Raw genomic sequence first — 15,448 nt, 5'->3', positions numbered from 1 at the left:
TAGTTCAGCTCCATTACAATTGTGTAATTGCAAATATAAATGCAGTGAACTTTCATGCGCTTTAGCAGTGATGCCTAAAATAGTGATTTTGTTTTATACTTTAGTCTCCCAGTGGTGAAAATCAAGTTTTTAATGTTATGTGGTGTTTAAGACAAACCATGTGTAAATTCATAAGTCGACAGCATTGCTGAGTATTTCCTCCTTAAAACTGCAGTGAACCAAAGACAGTCTCAAAAACACGGTTTGAAATCGCTGGTGTTTCTGACATCACAAACTACCTTGTAACCAATCAGATCAATGTGTGATCGTCCACCAGTGGATCTCTGAGCTGAGTGAGTGGAGGCGGGGCTCATTTGCATATTCATAGAACCACGTATACTAAATGAGGCAAGGGTGTCGAGTTACATTCAAGATAATTTAAGACAGGAAATGTTTTTAAATGTCATTTTGGTGATCAAAGATGAGTTTTAAAGGATAAAATTATTGATTGCAGGGGGACTTTAAGTTTGACACATTTTCGAGACATCCCAGCCTTCAATATATATTTATACCTGATAAGGAGCTGATGTTTTAAACGTTTCCATGTGATCACAATTGTATATAGAATTATTACATTTGAGTGATGCAAGCCTTTAAAAACTATTAAAATCTAAAATTAAAATCTTTATGAGTTAATAAGCATTACAGATGCTTTAAAAGAAAGAAAAGTGTTTACTAGAGTTGCTGCAAGAGACAAACTTGCTATTACTTACTAATTTTATGCACACATGACATGTTTAGACGGCTGTATGATTCTCAAAATACAAAAAAAAACTTTAAATTGCACATTAACTTCTGACATAAGAACTGCACCGACTTCTAAAATGAATACATTTTTATTTTTCTTGTGCCTTCAATAAAACATCTTTGACATGAGAAAATTAGAAAACAGTTCAGGTGTATTTACATATCTATTATGTGTGGCATAAAAATGATTACAGAGAGAGAAATACCAGCAAAATCCATTACAATCAAAAGACTTTCTGTAGCGAGACGAGCTACGATAAAAACAAAAGTGTGCGTCGTCGAGATGCTGTCTGATAATCTCATCTTGGGTTATGAAAGTGTGTGTGGGGCTTATAATTCATAAAAAAATAAAAAATAAATGAATGGACCTTAAAACAACTAAGCAGAGTAAAATCAGTAGGAATATAAACTAGAAATGAAACGCACGTCTGCATCAGGCATAAAAACAAGAGTCTGGCCACAAAGATAAAGAGCTAAATTTATCTATGATAATAAACATGATGAAAATAATATTGAGTAATTGTTTTTCCAATGATATAAATATTCAGGGATTAATATCAAAAAAAATTTAATCAAAGCTTCCCCTTCCTTTGCTCAATGTTCACATTGTTCAGACCGAAGCGATGACACTCAGTGTGTAGTGTAGATTTGATCTGGCTTTAGAGAACAAACCTCCTCAATATCAAATGCCCATGAGTTAGACGAAACACGCTACATTACCCTGCAAAACCGCGTCCGGAACAATAACGGAATGTTTCAGTCTCTCAGTATGAATCCACATACTTGTTTTCTTCTCCTCCGACACTTAAAACACCTGCGCAAAAACGTGACTGACTATTTCCCGGTTCTTTGGCCTTTAGGCCTCATTTCTGCACATCTCCACCTCAATCTCATCTGCATTTCCATGTGTTTTCCTTCTGCGAGGACCGAAGGAGAGGAGAATGACGTGAAAGACGGATATCTCTTCAGGCAAGAACAGTGTGCCGAGCGACATAACTAAAATAATTTGAAGCTAAAATGATATTTCCTTTCCCACCGCCTGAAGTGGTACAGAGGGTTTAGGGCTCAATTATTAAAACGAGTTTCTTCTTAGAAAAGCAATTGCATTTCTGAGCACGTCTCTTTCTTGACGGGAAATCTCCGTTTATAAATCTGTGGTGCTTCATCAACTCCTGTTTTTGAGATGGTTGCGTATCATGGATGTTTGCCTTTTTCTGGAGCACCTTCCAGCTTACTGAGAGAGAAGGAAACTCTTCCACTCATCGTCCATCAAGCACTGCCTGAGGGGAACACAGGAGAAAACACCAGGCTGTCAATAGAGCAAAATCATCAAAATCACACATAAACTAACATTCGCTGTATGGTTACATTTGGAAGTCGTACCGTCAACTTCAAGAGACATTTCAGTCTTTCTGGAGCTTGACACACAATTAAAGGGTAACTCTCGGCAAAATTGAACCTAGGCTCTTTTTGTTAATCTACCCGAGTCAAACTTTCGTGTAAAAGCATAATCAGAATGGAAACGCCACTTTTAAGTTTGACCGTATTTTCGTTTTCGGTCAAATTGCCTTTTGAATGGGAGAGCTTGAGGCACGACTATGAGAGCATCAAAAATCGCTATTTTTAAAACACTAATGCGGCTCGACACAACATGAAACTGTGCTGGAAGTATCACCAGAGGCTCTACACATGAACTCCAGCATTGAGAACAGTGTTTGTGTACACAGAGTTTACTAAAAAGAAAGATTTTGTACGACTCGCTTTATCAGTTAGTGTTTCCGGCTGGAATTTTGTCAGTCAAAAGTAGTCGATCTGTGAACACAAACACTGTTCTCAATGCTGGAGATCATGTGTAGAGCCTCTGGTGATACTTTCAGCACAGTTTCATGTTGTGTCGAGCCGCATTAGTGTTTTAAAAATAGCGGGTTTTGATGCTCTCATAGTCGAGCCTCAAGCTCTCCCATTCAAAAGGCATTTTGACCGAAAACGAAAATACGGTCAAACTTAAAAGTGGCGTTTCCATTCTAATTATGCTTTTACACGAAAGTTTGACTCGGGTAGATTAACAAAAAGAGCCTAGGTTCAATTTTGGCGAGAGTTACCCTTTAATATTCAGTAATATTGAATGAGTGGCACTAAATTGAGCTGAATAATGACACTATTATCTTCTGAAGAGCCACTTTACAGCTGAAATTGAATTAGTATCATAAATGAATTTGATCACATTAACACAAGCCCCTTTCACACTAAGGGCTCTATCTTGCACCCAGCGCAATTGACTTTGTACACAACGCATGTATCATTCCTATTTTGCACCCGACGCACAGCGGACGCACGCACGTCGGTAAATTGCGCTCCCGGGGGCGGTTCAGTGAAAAAAGGAGGCGTGTTCCGGCGCAAACGTTCCCTGGTGCTATTTTGCAGGTTTAGAAAACAATTCCGCCACTGACCAGGAAAAACCTAGTCTAAAGTCAGTGGACAACGCACATACACTTTGCTTCTCTCATCTACACACAGCAGCAGTTCTCATTTTTGCAAATCATAGGCTACATTATTACAAGGAAAAATATTCCACATGAGGGAAATCATTGTGGTGTCCATGAAGATGTGAAAAAACAGGCATAAATCTAGCTTACACATTTACCCAAATTATTATACGCCTGTTTAACCGAAGCTAATTTGGGTGGGTTTCTCCAATCTCCATACAATGTCACTTCTCTGTGTTTTACGGCCCTGACGAGAACGTCGGTCTCCTCGTCTGTGAACCGCTCCTGGCGTGTGCCGTTATAATAGCAAACCGCCATGGAACAAGCGCGCCTGCTCTTAAAGGGAATGTGAGATGTCGCTCTGATTGGTTTATTTCACGTTACGCCCAAACCACACCTATGAGTGATGAAGCTACTTCAGACCAACCCATTTTAGATTTGTGTCGGGCGCAAGAGTCATTTATCCCGCCGGTATAATAGCAACAGTGCCCGAGATCCGCCCACAAAGTTACTTGCGTTTCAGATAGTTAAAATATGGCCCCATACAGTCTTTTATTACCGGTACAAGATCATGTGTGAATATGTTGAAACCAAAAATCCTGGTAAATGATTCTCATTACAAATCTGGGAAGATGATTGACGCATGTTGTGTTCCCAAATGCAAATTATAAGCGACTCAAACACACATAATGGCATTTAACGTGAATCAAAACTGAAAATGAACACAGTGCTGCACTTTACTCAATTTACATCATCACATCACATTTTGTGAAGCAACTGATTTAATTGATTCAAAAAGCTTCACGTCTCCCATCAATAGTGTAGTCTAAGTGCTATATAAATAAATGTAAAATGTGATGAACTGTCATTTGGAAAATGAATTTAATCTGCATGAAGATGATCTTGCATGAATATTATTTAGTATGTTGAGTGTTACCGTCGTCTCCACTGGTGAGCACCAGAGACTGCAAGATATCAGACAGAGAGACGATGCCTTTCACCACTTCCTGCTCATCCACGATCACGAGCCTGTGAACCTGAGAACCACACAGATCCCTCAGTGCCTTTACATGCAGTCATTTTTGAGCTATTGTCCACACAAGTACTCATGTGTAATTAAAGATTGAATTTATCAAAATCTTAAGACTTGTATGCATATATCAGGATCATATATGAACTTTTCCGTTAAAATGGAATTGATTTCTAGGGGATTTTAACCCTTCGTAAACGCAATTTGTGTAATTATCCTATTAAATGTATCCGTGTTGACGATGATTGCTCCTGATATTGTAATAATCATTATTAACATTGATTATTAGAAAACAAAATAAACACAATTATTACTATCTGTACTTTATGGTTTATTATCTAAACACTTCTGATTGGCTCAACAAAAATGTGTGATTGGTTATAATGCTCAACACTTCAATCACTTTTTCATATTTACAGCAACAGCGATAATAGATTGTCAAAAGTTTTATGTCAGTGGCATTTAAAAAAAATACATAATACTTTCATTTAGCAATGTTTTTTATTCAAATAAATGAGTAAATGAATAAATACATTATCAACTTTCTAAAGTAAAAAAATCATGGTTTCCACAAAAAAGTAAAAGCAGCAGAAACTGTTTTCAACGTTGATAATAATCAGAGATGTTTCTGGATCATGTGACACTGAAGACTGGAGTAATGATGCTGAAAATTCAGCTTTGATCACATGAATACATTACATTTTAACATCTATTCAAATAATAGTACATTTAAATTGTAATGATGCTGTTCTAGAGCATGAGAGACAAAAGTCTTTCAAAAATCTTACTGACCCCAAACGTTTGACCAGTATATATGCAATCATGAGCAAAAGGCTGAGGTTAATTGCCATCATGTCACATGTGTGTTCCTCACCTCAGCCTCCACCAGCCGGTTAATAATGGCCTCGAGGGTCTCGCTGGCTCGACAGGTCAGCACGCCCTCGAAATACTGCGAGCGATGCTGGAGGGCTTTAGTCACGGTGATGTCCAGGTTATTGTACGTCTTCTCAGCTGCCAGATTCTGAGTGATGATGTGAAAAACAGATTGAGACACACACACACACACACACAGAGAAACATACAGTGCTATGCATACGTTTAGACACCCATGCTAAAGTTGACTAAAAAGAGGAATAAAAAATCATCTTTTGGAAATTAAACTTAATGCCTTAATTAAAAAAATTTAGGAAAAATCCAACCTTTAAGGTTTCTGATTAAGTTCCCTTGGCCTCTGGAATTAAAATATCCCCACATCATCTAAATAAATGTTCTTCCTTAAAATACAGGGTGCATAAGTCTGGACACCCCTATGTTAAATTCCCATAGAGGCAGGCAGATTTTTATTTTTAAAGGCCAGTTACTTCATGGATACTATGCATCCTGATAAAGTTCCCTTGGCCTTTGGAATTAAAATAGCCCCACATCATCACATAGCCTTCACCATACCTAGAGATTGGCATGGAGTACTTTCCATAAGATCATCTCTCAATGCAAATCAAACCAGCTATTCGGCTAACTGAAATAAAACCATGCCAATCTCTAGGTATGGTGAAGGCTATGTGATGATTTGGGGATATTTTAATTCCAGAGGCCAAGGGAACTTAATCAGAAACCTTAAAGGTTGGATTTTTCCAAAAAAAATTTAATTAAGGCATTAAGTTTAATTTCCAAAAGATGATTTTTTATTCCTCTTTTTAGTCAACTTTAGCATGGGTGTCTAAACTTATGCATAGCACTGTACAACTCACATGCGTCATTCATTTTGAAATTATTGTCATTGTGTTATTTTTTATTTTTTTTTAAATACTTTACTTTCAGATTCTAAATTAAATACATAATGTTAAAAACACAGCATCATCATCACGAGTACAAGATCATAAACTGTAGTGACTGCACTCCCTCAAGCTGATCAACATCAGAACCAGAGGCTTTAAACACACTATCCAGTCGAACCAGAAACATCACATTCACATTCAATAACTTAATCCACCAGAGCAGTTTACATGCACACCAGGACACAGATAACTCACAAATATCAGCTTATTGAGATAACCCGTTGTCTGGGTTTACATGCAAACCAATAACCCGACTACGCAAGTACACCACGTTTACAAGACTTTATTAACAAATCAGGTTATTTACCGGAAGTGACGTCAAAACATAATAATTCACGTTTCTGACTCAAGTATTCAGTATTTCATTGATGTCAGCTGTGATGTTAAATAAAGCTTTAAAAACCGAAGAGGAGTATTGCAACGTCAGCGGGAAACTTCCGGCTCATATTATCCTCTGATACAGTTACATTTAGACTGAACCACTGCTTCTACTGTACGAGATGAGAGCACTTTTATACTTTTTTTGGGTCAAGAGTCTGAGTTTGTGACATATTTACTCCTCCATTAAAGGAACATGCCAACTTTTTGGGACTTTAGCTTATTCACCGTATCCCCCAGAGTTAGATAAGTCCACACACACCCTTCTCATCTCCGTGCGTGCCGTAACTCTGTCTGACGCACCCACCGCTAGCCTAGCTTAGCACAAAGACTGGAGGTAAACGGCTCCAGCTAGCACACTGCTCCCAATAAGTGACAAAATAACGCTAACATTTTCCTATTTACATGTTGTGATTTGTATAGTCAGCGTGTACAAATAACAAGGTCACACAGACCTATTCTAACCATATACATACTGGGAACTATATTCTCAGAAGGCGAAGCACTGCTACTTCTGCGGAGTGATTTGATCTGTCTGGATGTGGTTAAATCCACAGTAAAGACGGATGCGTTTCACGCGCACTTCAATAAGCCGACAGAAAGCAGGTTAATGTGTTTACATGCCGGGAGAAATCAGCGTAAGGGGCAAAAATCTGTGACGATCTGTTTATGCTTAAGCTTTATGACCTCACTCCTATAGAGGAAAACGGGTTAACTTGCATGATCACTTGCATTGTCGGGTTAAGAATGAGTGCGTTTACATGCACAATGTCCACTGTTCTAGTTTCAAACAACAGATATAAACACACAAAACTTACTATAACATCAAACTTGGAATAGATGTCAACCACATGTCCTGTCGGCATAAACGAGAGGGAGAAACAATGATCAAGTGAGAGGGGAAGGAAAAAACAAACATCGCAGATTTGCAATTTACAATATAAAAAATATAGTATATTTTGAATACATGTGAACATATTTATTACCATTTTCATCCACCACAGGAAGTGCGGAGACTCTCTGATCCACGAAGATGCCGAGCGCGGAGTAGAGCGGCGTATCAGCGTGAACCACTGCGATGTTGTGAAACGTCCCGATGTTCAACTCCTCCAGAGTTTGAGACAGAAACGCAGGTTTGGGGATTTCAGATATCTGGGAGAGAAAATGTGCATTATCATAAACAGGAACTCTAACAAAATTATAAGTTGTACTAGATGAGTAAACAGGACATTTAGCAGTAGTTGCTCCATTCCAGTTGTGCCAGAATTACATCAACAGCTCTGTGACAGAGGGTTACCAAATAAATGAATGCCTGGGCTTAATTTCATGCGTCACGGGTGAGCGATTATTAGGCTTACAAAGAGTTTCAGGAATTTGAGGATCCTCTTGTGTGTCAGGATGTAGAGTGTGTTTCCCGTTAGAGGATCAATCACGGGTAATCTGTGGATCTTATGCTTCAGTAGAGATGAAACTGCATCATAAAGGCTGAGACAGAGAGGAAAACATCAGACATGTCACATCTCTCCATCAAAACCATTCAAATCTGCCTGCACCAATCACAACTCTCACCTGGCATTGGGCGATATGCTCACGAGAGGCTTGAAGGAATCTTGCAAGTAGACCTCTATAAGAAAATCAGACAGATCAGTCACAGGCTCACACGTCAGAGCATTTACATCATGAACACGTCAGCATTATTCCCACCTCTCCATGTCTCTATTTTGTGCTCTTCTAGCTCATATATCTGGACCTAAAACAGAGAAAAATACATGAAATCTTTGAAAATTCCTCAAAATGACTTGAGAATAAACTCCAATGGGAGAATAACAGTCTTAACATGAGCAGGAGGAGAGAATTTTACCAGAGGAGACTTGTAATAGCGATGAAGTATATTGATGAAATCTGTGATGGTCAGCATACCTACAATAGCAAAAAAGAATGAAAGAAGATATGCACAAGTTGAATCAAAACTACTTTTAAACTTTTGTTACAAGTAACTACTGTGCATTAATTATTATAATTAAAATAACAAATATTGCCTTTCTTCTATATAGACAAACAAGTTTTATTGAAAGCCCATTCTGCCAGCAGTGATTTTCTTTCTTCCCTTTAATGTGTTGGATTACGCAAGTTAAATATATTATGAAAGCCCTTTAATGTCATCAATCAATCACAATAAATTTAACACAATTTTGAAAGCTTACCAACAAAGCATTGCTTCTTGCTGTCCCAGAGAGGCGCTGCTCTCACCCCATTAGACACCAGAGCAAAGAACGCCTTCTTCACCTGGTGACCAACAAACACAAATTAACCAGCATGCACTGGAACAGTTTAAAATGTCATGAATGTTGACACGAATTACAGAGCAAACATTTCCAACCCCTAAAGTCAACATGAAATCAATACTGACCCCATTTCTTAATGCATGTGCCTATTAATAATTCATCAGTGCATATCATTCCAAATAAATATATATATTTTTTTTATGTTAATAATCTTTTATCAGAAAGTAATAACTTGTTCTTCCTCTTAAATAACTGTCCTGCTGATAACACTTATAAATAGGACTGGTTTCACAGATTAGCCAGAATTAGGCTTTGGTTTACTTAGGACATTTAAGTAGCTTTTATAACATGCCTTAGACAAAAACATGACTGGTGTGCATCTTGAGAGAAAACAATGACACTGACAAATTTTAAGATACATCAGTGCAAGTTGCTTTCAGTTAAAAGGGCTAAAACATGCATTTTAGTCTGGGACTAGCTTAAGCCTTGTCTGTGAAACCCAGGGATAATGTAATAAACAGCCACAAGGTTATTTAGGCATAGTTTAATAAATGCACATTTAATCTGGCTGTATACTTGTATGGAATGGCTACTTTACATTATCTTCTTCATTAATGATGGGTAAAATCTAGTGCTGCCCAACATTGTTCTTGTTTCACACAGAAATGTCACATATGGAAGTAAATTGGTTGTAAGCAAAGTTGCACATTTAATAACATTTGTCTTCTGAGTTCCCACCTGGAGAGAAGTGTCAAACACCACTAACTTTGAGCTGGTGGGCACCAGGTCATAGCAGCGGTGGGACTTCATGAAGCGAGTGTACACATTATACTCAGGATCTGGTTTGATGGAGAGGGATAAATAAAAAGGGATAATTCACAATTTTATTGCTTGAAACTGCACTGTCTAAAACATTAAAACATGAACAAGCGTTAAAACACAACCGACGAAAATATGAGAGAAAAGGTGTCAGAGAACAGAGTGTCACTGGATCATGTTTCTGTTGTCACTTTAGTCTCAGATTTCACTGCAAACAGTGAAGTCAAACCCCTGCTCGGCTCTCGCGGATGAGCTGCAGGTGATCGCAGGACTACAGTCTCATTTTTATTTATTCACACTCTTACCCTCTATGTGCGCCTCCTTTTTACCATCCAACTCATCTAGAACAGCAGGAACCTGAAAAACAGATGTCAAACTGTAAACATTCAAAACCTTTGGTTTTCCCTTATAAATGTCATCATTCTTCTAATGAAAGTTCTCGCTGATAAACAATAATCTGACTTAGAGTTGTTATACTAAACTAAGCAAAAGGCTAAAATATGTCAATAAAATACATATTAGCCAGATAAGTTAATGGGAGAACAGTTCTGCTCGCTTCAAAGTATTCCAGGTCCTTACACATTAATAAACTGTTGCTCTGTTCCTCCATGATCTAGTTTACTGCTTTGCCTGTTATTAACTTGACTAACCAATAACTGAGAAAGCTGTCAGATATCACTGGAAACTTGATAAATTACTAGCTAGAACATTTTGTTAAGATGTTATGTTAAATACTGTACTAACACCAGCAAGAGCAAACTAAAGCAGCACTAGTGTAAAAAGTAACAGAAAACTAACATGGTCCTAGAGTCTCAGCGACTTTTGTTATGGCAGTAAGCTTACAAAGTACTAGAGAGTAATAGTAAACTTGTAAACATAGTACTAGTGTAACAGCAGTAAATGTATTAACAGTACTAATGTAACAACAGTAAACATATTTACATAGTACTAGTGTAACAGCAGTAAACATATTTACATAGTACTAGTGTAACAGCAGTAAACGTGTTAACAGTACTAGTGTAACAGCAGTAAACGTGTTAACATAGTAATAGTGTAACAGCAGTAAACGTGTTAACATGGTACTAGTATAACAACAGTAAACGTGTTAACATAGTACTAGTGTAACAGCAGAAATGTGTTAACAGTACTAGTGTAACAGTAAACACAGTACTAGTGTAACAGCAGTAAACGTGTTAACAGTACTAGTGTAACAACAGTAAACACAGTACTAGTGTAACAGCAGAAATGTGTTAAGTAACAACTGTAAAAGTGTTAACAGTACTAGTGTAACAACTGTAAACGTGTTAACAGTACTAGTGTAACAGCAGTAAACGTGTTAACAGTACTAGTGTAACAGCAGAAATGTGTTAACAATACTAGTATAACAACAGTAAACACAGTACTAGTGTAACAACTGTAAAAGTGTTAACAGTACTAGTGTAACAGCAGAAATGTGTTAACAGTACTAGTGTAACAGCAGTAAACGTGTTAACAATACTAGTATAACAACAGTAAACACAGTACTAGTGTAACAACTATAAAAGTGTTAACATAGTACTTGTGTAACAGCAGAAACGTGTTAACAGTTATAGTGTAACAACAGTAAATGTGTTAACAGCAGTAGACGTGTTAACATGGTAATAGTGTAACAACACTAAATGTGTAAACATATTACTTGTGTAACAGCAGTAAACGTGTTAGCATAGTTATAGTGTAACAGCAGAAAATGTGTTAACATGGTACTACTCATGTAACAGCAGTAAACGTGTTAATATAGCTAGTTATAATGTAACAACAGTAAAGTTAACAACAGTAAACGTGTTAACATAGTAATCGTGTAGCCTAATTGTAGTAAACTAGAAGCACAGAACTAAACTTGACCGCAGGATAAATATAACTGGCTTCATATGAATAAGAAATAATCTACTACACAGAACTACAGTAATAACACTTAAGGCGCAACCTCAACACTTTAATCAATATTAGCCATTTTGGAATATTTTAACAAAATTGAACAAAACCCGCCGTTAGTTTAACTGTCTCTCGGCGTCATTCAAGGAGACTGAATCTGTCAGATCAACTCTTCTTTCTCCTTAACTGTTAAATCTCGCAGTACTTACACACTCCATGATCCATTCACAGCGTAAAGACACTTAATGATCTTCACTTCGATCTCTGAATGCGAAAATGTAGTTTAATTCGGTAGCTGAACTGATGTTTGATGTTTCTGGTGCCGCTGCTCGCTCTCACTTCTTCCAGGATGAGGAAGACCACTCCTGAGGCCGCGACCGGATATGACGACACACACGTGTGCGCGCTTCTCCTTCATCACCATTGTACATAATCGTACATACTAATTTATTAATCCTGCTAATAAACTGGTTGTAAAAGTATAATTACATAAATATGATTGACATAACACCATTGCAAAATAATTATGATAAGACTATTAAATTAAAACATATCTCGACCACGTAGTGACCTCTATGGTAGTGACAGATAAACGATTAAGATTTGTATTTATTTGATTTGTATTTAATTGGGCTGTATGTCAAATAAAAGTTAAAAGTAAAATGATTTTAAACAGTAGACACGTAAATAATAGCGTTGTCAATGCAACAAAAATCTATATCAAAACATCATTTTGAACAGGGCAGAAATTAAACCAAAGAAAAGCAGAAAACATGATAATCAGCAGGGTAAGAACAGGCCAGAAACACAATACACAGCTTCACCAATGAACCTAACTAGTTTAATACTTTTAGTTACAAGTAGGCCTAATTCGCCTTTCGCAGAGTTTGATTGACAGGCTTTTAGTTTCAAGTAAGTTAGGCCTAATTGTTGTAAACCTTTCATACATTGCGAGTCTAAATTGTCATGAAATATAACAGTGGCCCTGTCATCTATCAATTGCACTCATTTAGCAGAGAAAATCATCAACATGGAACTGAAGTCTCTCCTGAAAGTTGAAGTGTTTGTGGATTTCTTCAACACATTTTTAAGTCTTCCAGTAAGAGGAAATCTTCTGCTTCTCATTTCATGTCCTGAATGAATGTGCTGTTGATCCTGGACTCATCCTGCTTCATGTTGTCCTGTTTCACCTGTGTTCGGTCAAACCCCTCTCTACATGCTCGAAGAAAACAAGTGGCTAATGTGGCCAAATGTGTCCTTTGCTCAGGTAGGTCAGCTCATGTTATATTTATAAGAATATTTACTAGACCACAACAGTGTTTATGGAAGCCCATTTCTGCCACACAAGAAGAAGAAAAAAATCACGCTTTGGTAAATCTTATTTATGAGATAAATTATGACATCCTAAGTCATATTTATGAGTTGAAATGTTGAAATAATGGCATAATGAGTCATGATTATGAGATTTAAACGACAAAATGATGACATACTAAGTCATTTTGACCAAGTCATAATAAAAAAATATGAAATTATGATGACACACTAAGTCATTTTGACTGTCATAATTAAAAATTCTATATTATTACATATCATACATCATCATTTTGACCTTTTGTCAATTATGACAGTTATAATTATGAGATACTAAGTCATAATTTTGAGATAAAATGAAAAAATTTCTGTATGACATACTAAGCCATCATTTTTATTAAGTCATAATTTAAAATATGCCATACTAAGTAAGAATTTTAAATTTGTGTTAAATTATGACATTCATAATGAGATACTAAGTCATAGTTATGAGATAAAAGGTCAAAATTATGAGTCATCATTTTGACTTTCATAATTATGACATACTAAGTCACAATTTTGACTTTTTGGTCAATTATGACATACTAGGTCATAATTATGAGATACAAAGTCATAATTATGAGATGAAAAGTCAATTATGACATACTAAGTAATTTTGACCAGGCCATAAGCACAAATATGAAATTATGACATAATACTAAGTCATAATTATGAGATAAAACATCGTAATCATGACATACTATGTCATAATTATGACTTGCCATAATTATATTTAAAAAAAAATTGATAAGTCAAAATTATAACTTTCTGCGTCATTATTATGACTGCCATAATTTTTGCCATAATTGACTTTTTTATCATAATTAATTATGATTTACAAAATCTCGATTTTCTTTCTCATGTGGCAAAAATGGGCTTCCATAGTTACAGGCCAAAACATTTAATATCTGTGCACACATTTACTGTCGGGTAAACGCTGGAGCATTTCTGAAATGGTTAGAGACGCATCGGATGGTTTTCTGTGAGCTCTATCACACCTTCATTCTCTGTACAGAGATCCTTGACTTCACATCCTCTAAATCCACAGGTAATGTTACAGTCACATGATAATGCAGAGGTACTGTATGTTTAGAGACACATGAACTCATATCACATTAATATGCTGTTTTAGTCATTACAGTTGTTTTGTTTGTGATGATGTTTGCAGAGGATCTGAAATGGACTCCGGCGGATCAGTAGAGGAAGTGTCTCGGCAGCGTGAGGGTCATTTCTCAAGGACACTGCTGGTCTGACACTGCACTGCTTTACCTTTTTACTTTGAAATGCATTTTGTATTCAAACTGATTTGAATTTTACAAGGCCTCCAATTAGACTCAACATTCGATATCAGATTCACATTAAGAATGAGTGGAGCTGTAGTGCTCTGATGTTCAGAGTCTGAACTTCAGACTATACCAAAATAAATCATATTAAAGAATGAAAACTAATTTGTGCTAAGGCATGTGTATAATGTGTTTTCGAGCAGAAGAGGAGCTTGTTCTGTTCTGTGTGAGAGTTTCCCTGTTGTTGAGTATGAAAGAAGAAGAAAATGAAGATGAGTTTCAGACTCTGAATCAGCAAGCACTTCAGACAGTGATCAGACTGTCTCACCTGAGTGAAGGCTGTGCCATCCTGTCTGTCTGCCACACAGGTGAGACAGCGAGTTTGTGCTTCCATCCTCTTCCCTTCAACACCACACTATTTCTGTTCCTCTGTTTATAAGATATTACACTACTGTTCAAAAGTTTTGAGTCTCTAATGCTCACCAAAAATACAGTAATATTATTCAAATTCAAAACAACACACATTCTATTTGAATATATTGAAAAATGTGATTTATTCCTGTGGTCAAAGCTGATTTTTAAGCATCATTACTCCAGTCTTCAGTGTCACGTGCAAGCGAGTGAAGGCAAGGAAAAGGTGAGGTGGATAGAAAACAGCCGTTGTAATTGTATTAAAGCTGCAGTCCGCAGTTTTCAGATGTGCACTGTTCACCATGATGGTTTTGAATTGCTTAAAATATAATTGGAATCACTTCAAAAAAGGAATATACGGTTAAGTGCAACATTAGCAGCGCAAGTCTGTCATATCATCTACAAAAAAATTATAATGAGAACTTCAGAAATGTGTGTAATCAGACTCTCAAAAATTATATAAAAATTTGGATTTAGATTTATCGGCCAGTATATCATTTTTCGGCTTACAAATATAAAGAATTATAAGTTATCGGTATCAGCCAAATTATCTGTCTTATCGGTGCATCCCTAATTAGAATAATGAAATGATCTTAAAGGAGAACTCGGTAACTCTAGCGAACTCTAGTCACTTCTTCGCTGATTTTCCCCTTTGTTGTCGCATGTTTTCCCCACGAGCTCCCCCTACAGCTGTGGGGGGGCGTATATTTCACAACACAGTCGTAAAAAACTCACTTGCGGCGGCCTCCTCCCCCTCGCTACCGCTGCTCATGTGCGTTTGTTTTGATCGGAGCAAGCCAACTGTATCGCGTGGAGCTATGTCTACCTAGGTGGGTAATCTGGTAATACATCATACATGCGTGTGTGTTTATGA

General features: G+C 36.9%; 1 protein-coding gene across 1 annotated transcript; it reads right to left on the bottom strand.

Moving 5' to 3' along the window:
- Positions 1-856: 856 nt before the first annotated feature.
- On the bottom strand, positions 857-11,898 carry prkag1 (protein kinase, AMP-activated, gamma 1 non-catalytic subunit). The gene is made up of 13 exons (XM_082135971.1): positions 11,740-11,898; positions 9,925-9,976; positions 9,539-9,639; positions 8,720-8,801; positions 8,377-8,435; positions 8,220-8,265; positions 8,085-8,139; positions 7,874-8,000; positions 7,502-7,667; positions 7,334-7,371; positions 5,177-5,323; positions 4,210-4,309; positions 857-2,066 (listed from the first exon to the last, which is right to left on the bottom strand). Exons 1-13 carry the CDS (start codon positions 11,746-11,748, stop codon positions 2,056-2,058), a joined length of 993 nt encoding a protein of 330 aa, XP_081992097.1. The 5' UTR covers positions 11,749-11,898; the 3' UTR covers positions 857-2,055.
- Positions 11,899-15,448: the final 3,550 nt, after the last annotated feature.

Source organism: Leuciscus leuciscus, assembly GCF_965113295.1.
Source record: "Leuciscus leuciscus genome assembly, chromosome: 14".
NCBI lineage: Eukaryota > Metazoa > Chordata > Actinopteri > Cypriniformes > Leuciscidae > Leuciscus > Leuciscus leuciscus.
Note: the sequence above shows the minus strand (reverse complement) of the source record. Positions and strands in the feature narration are given on the sequence as shown.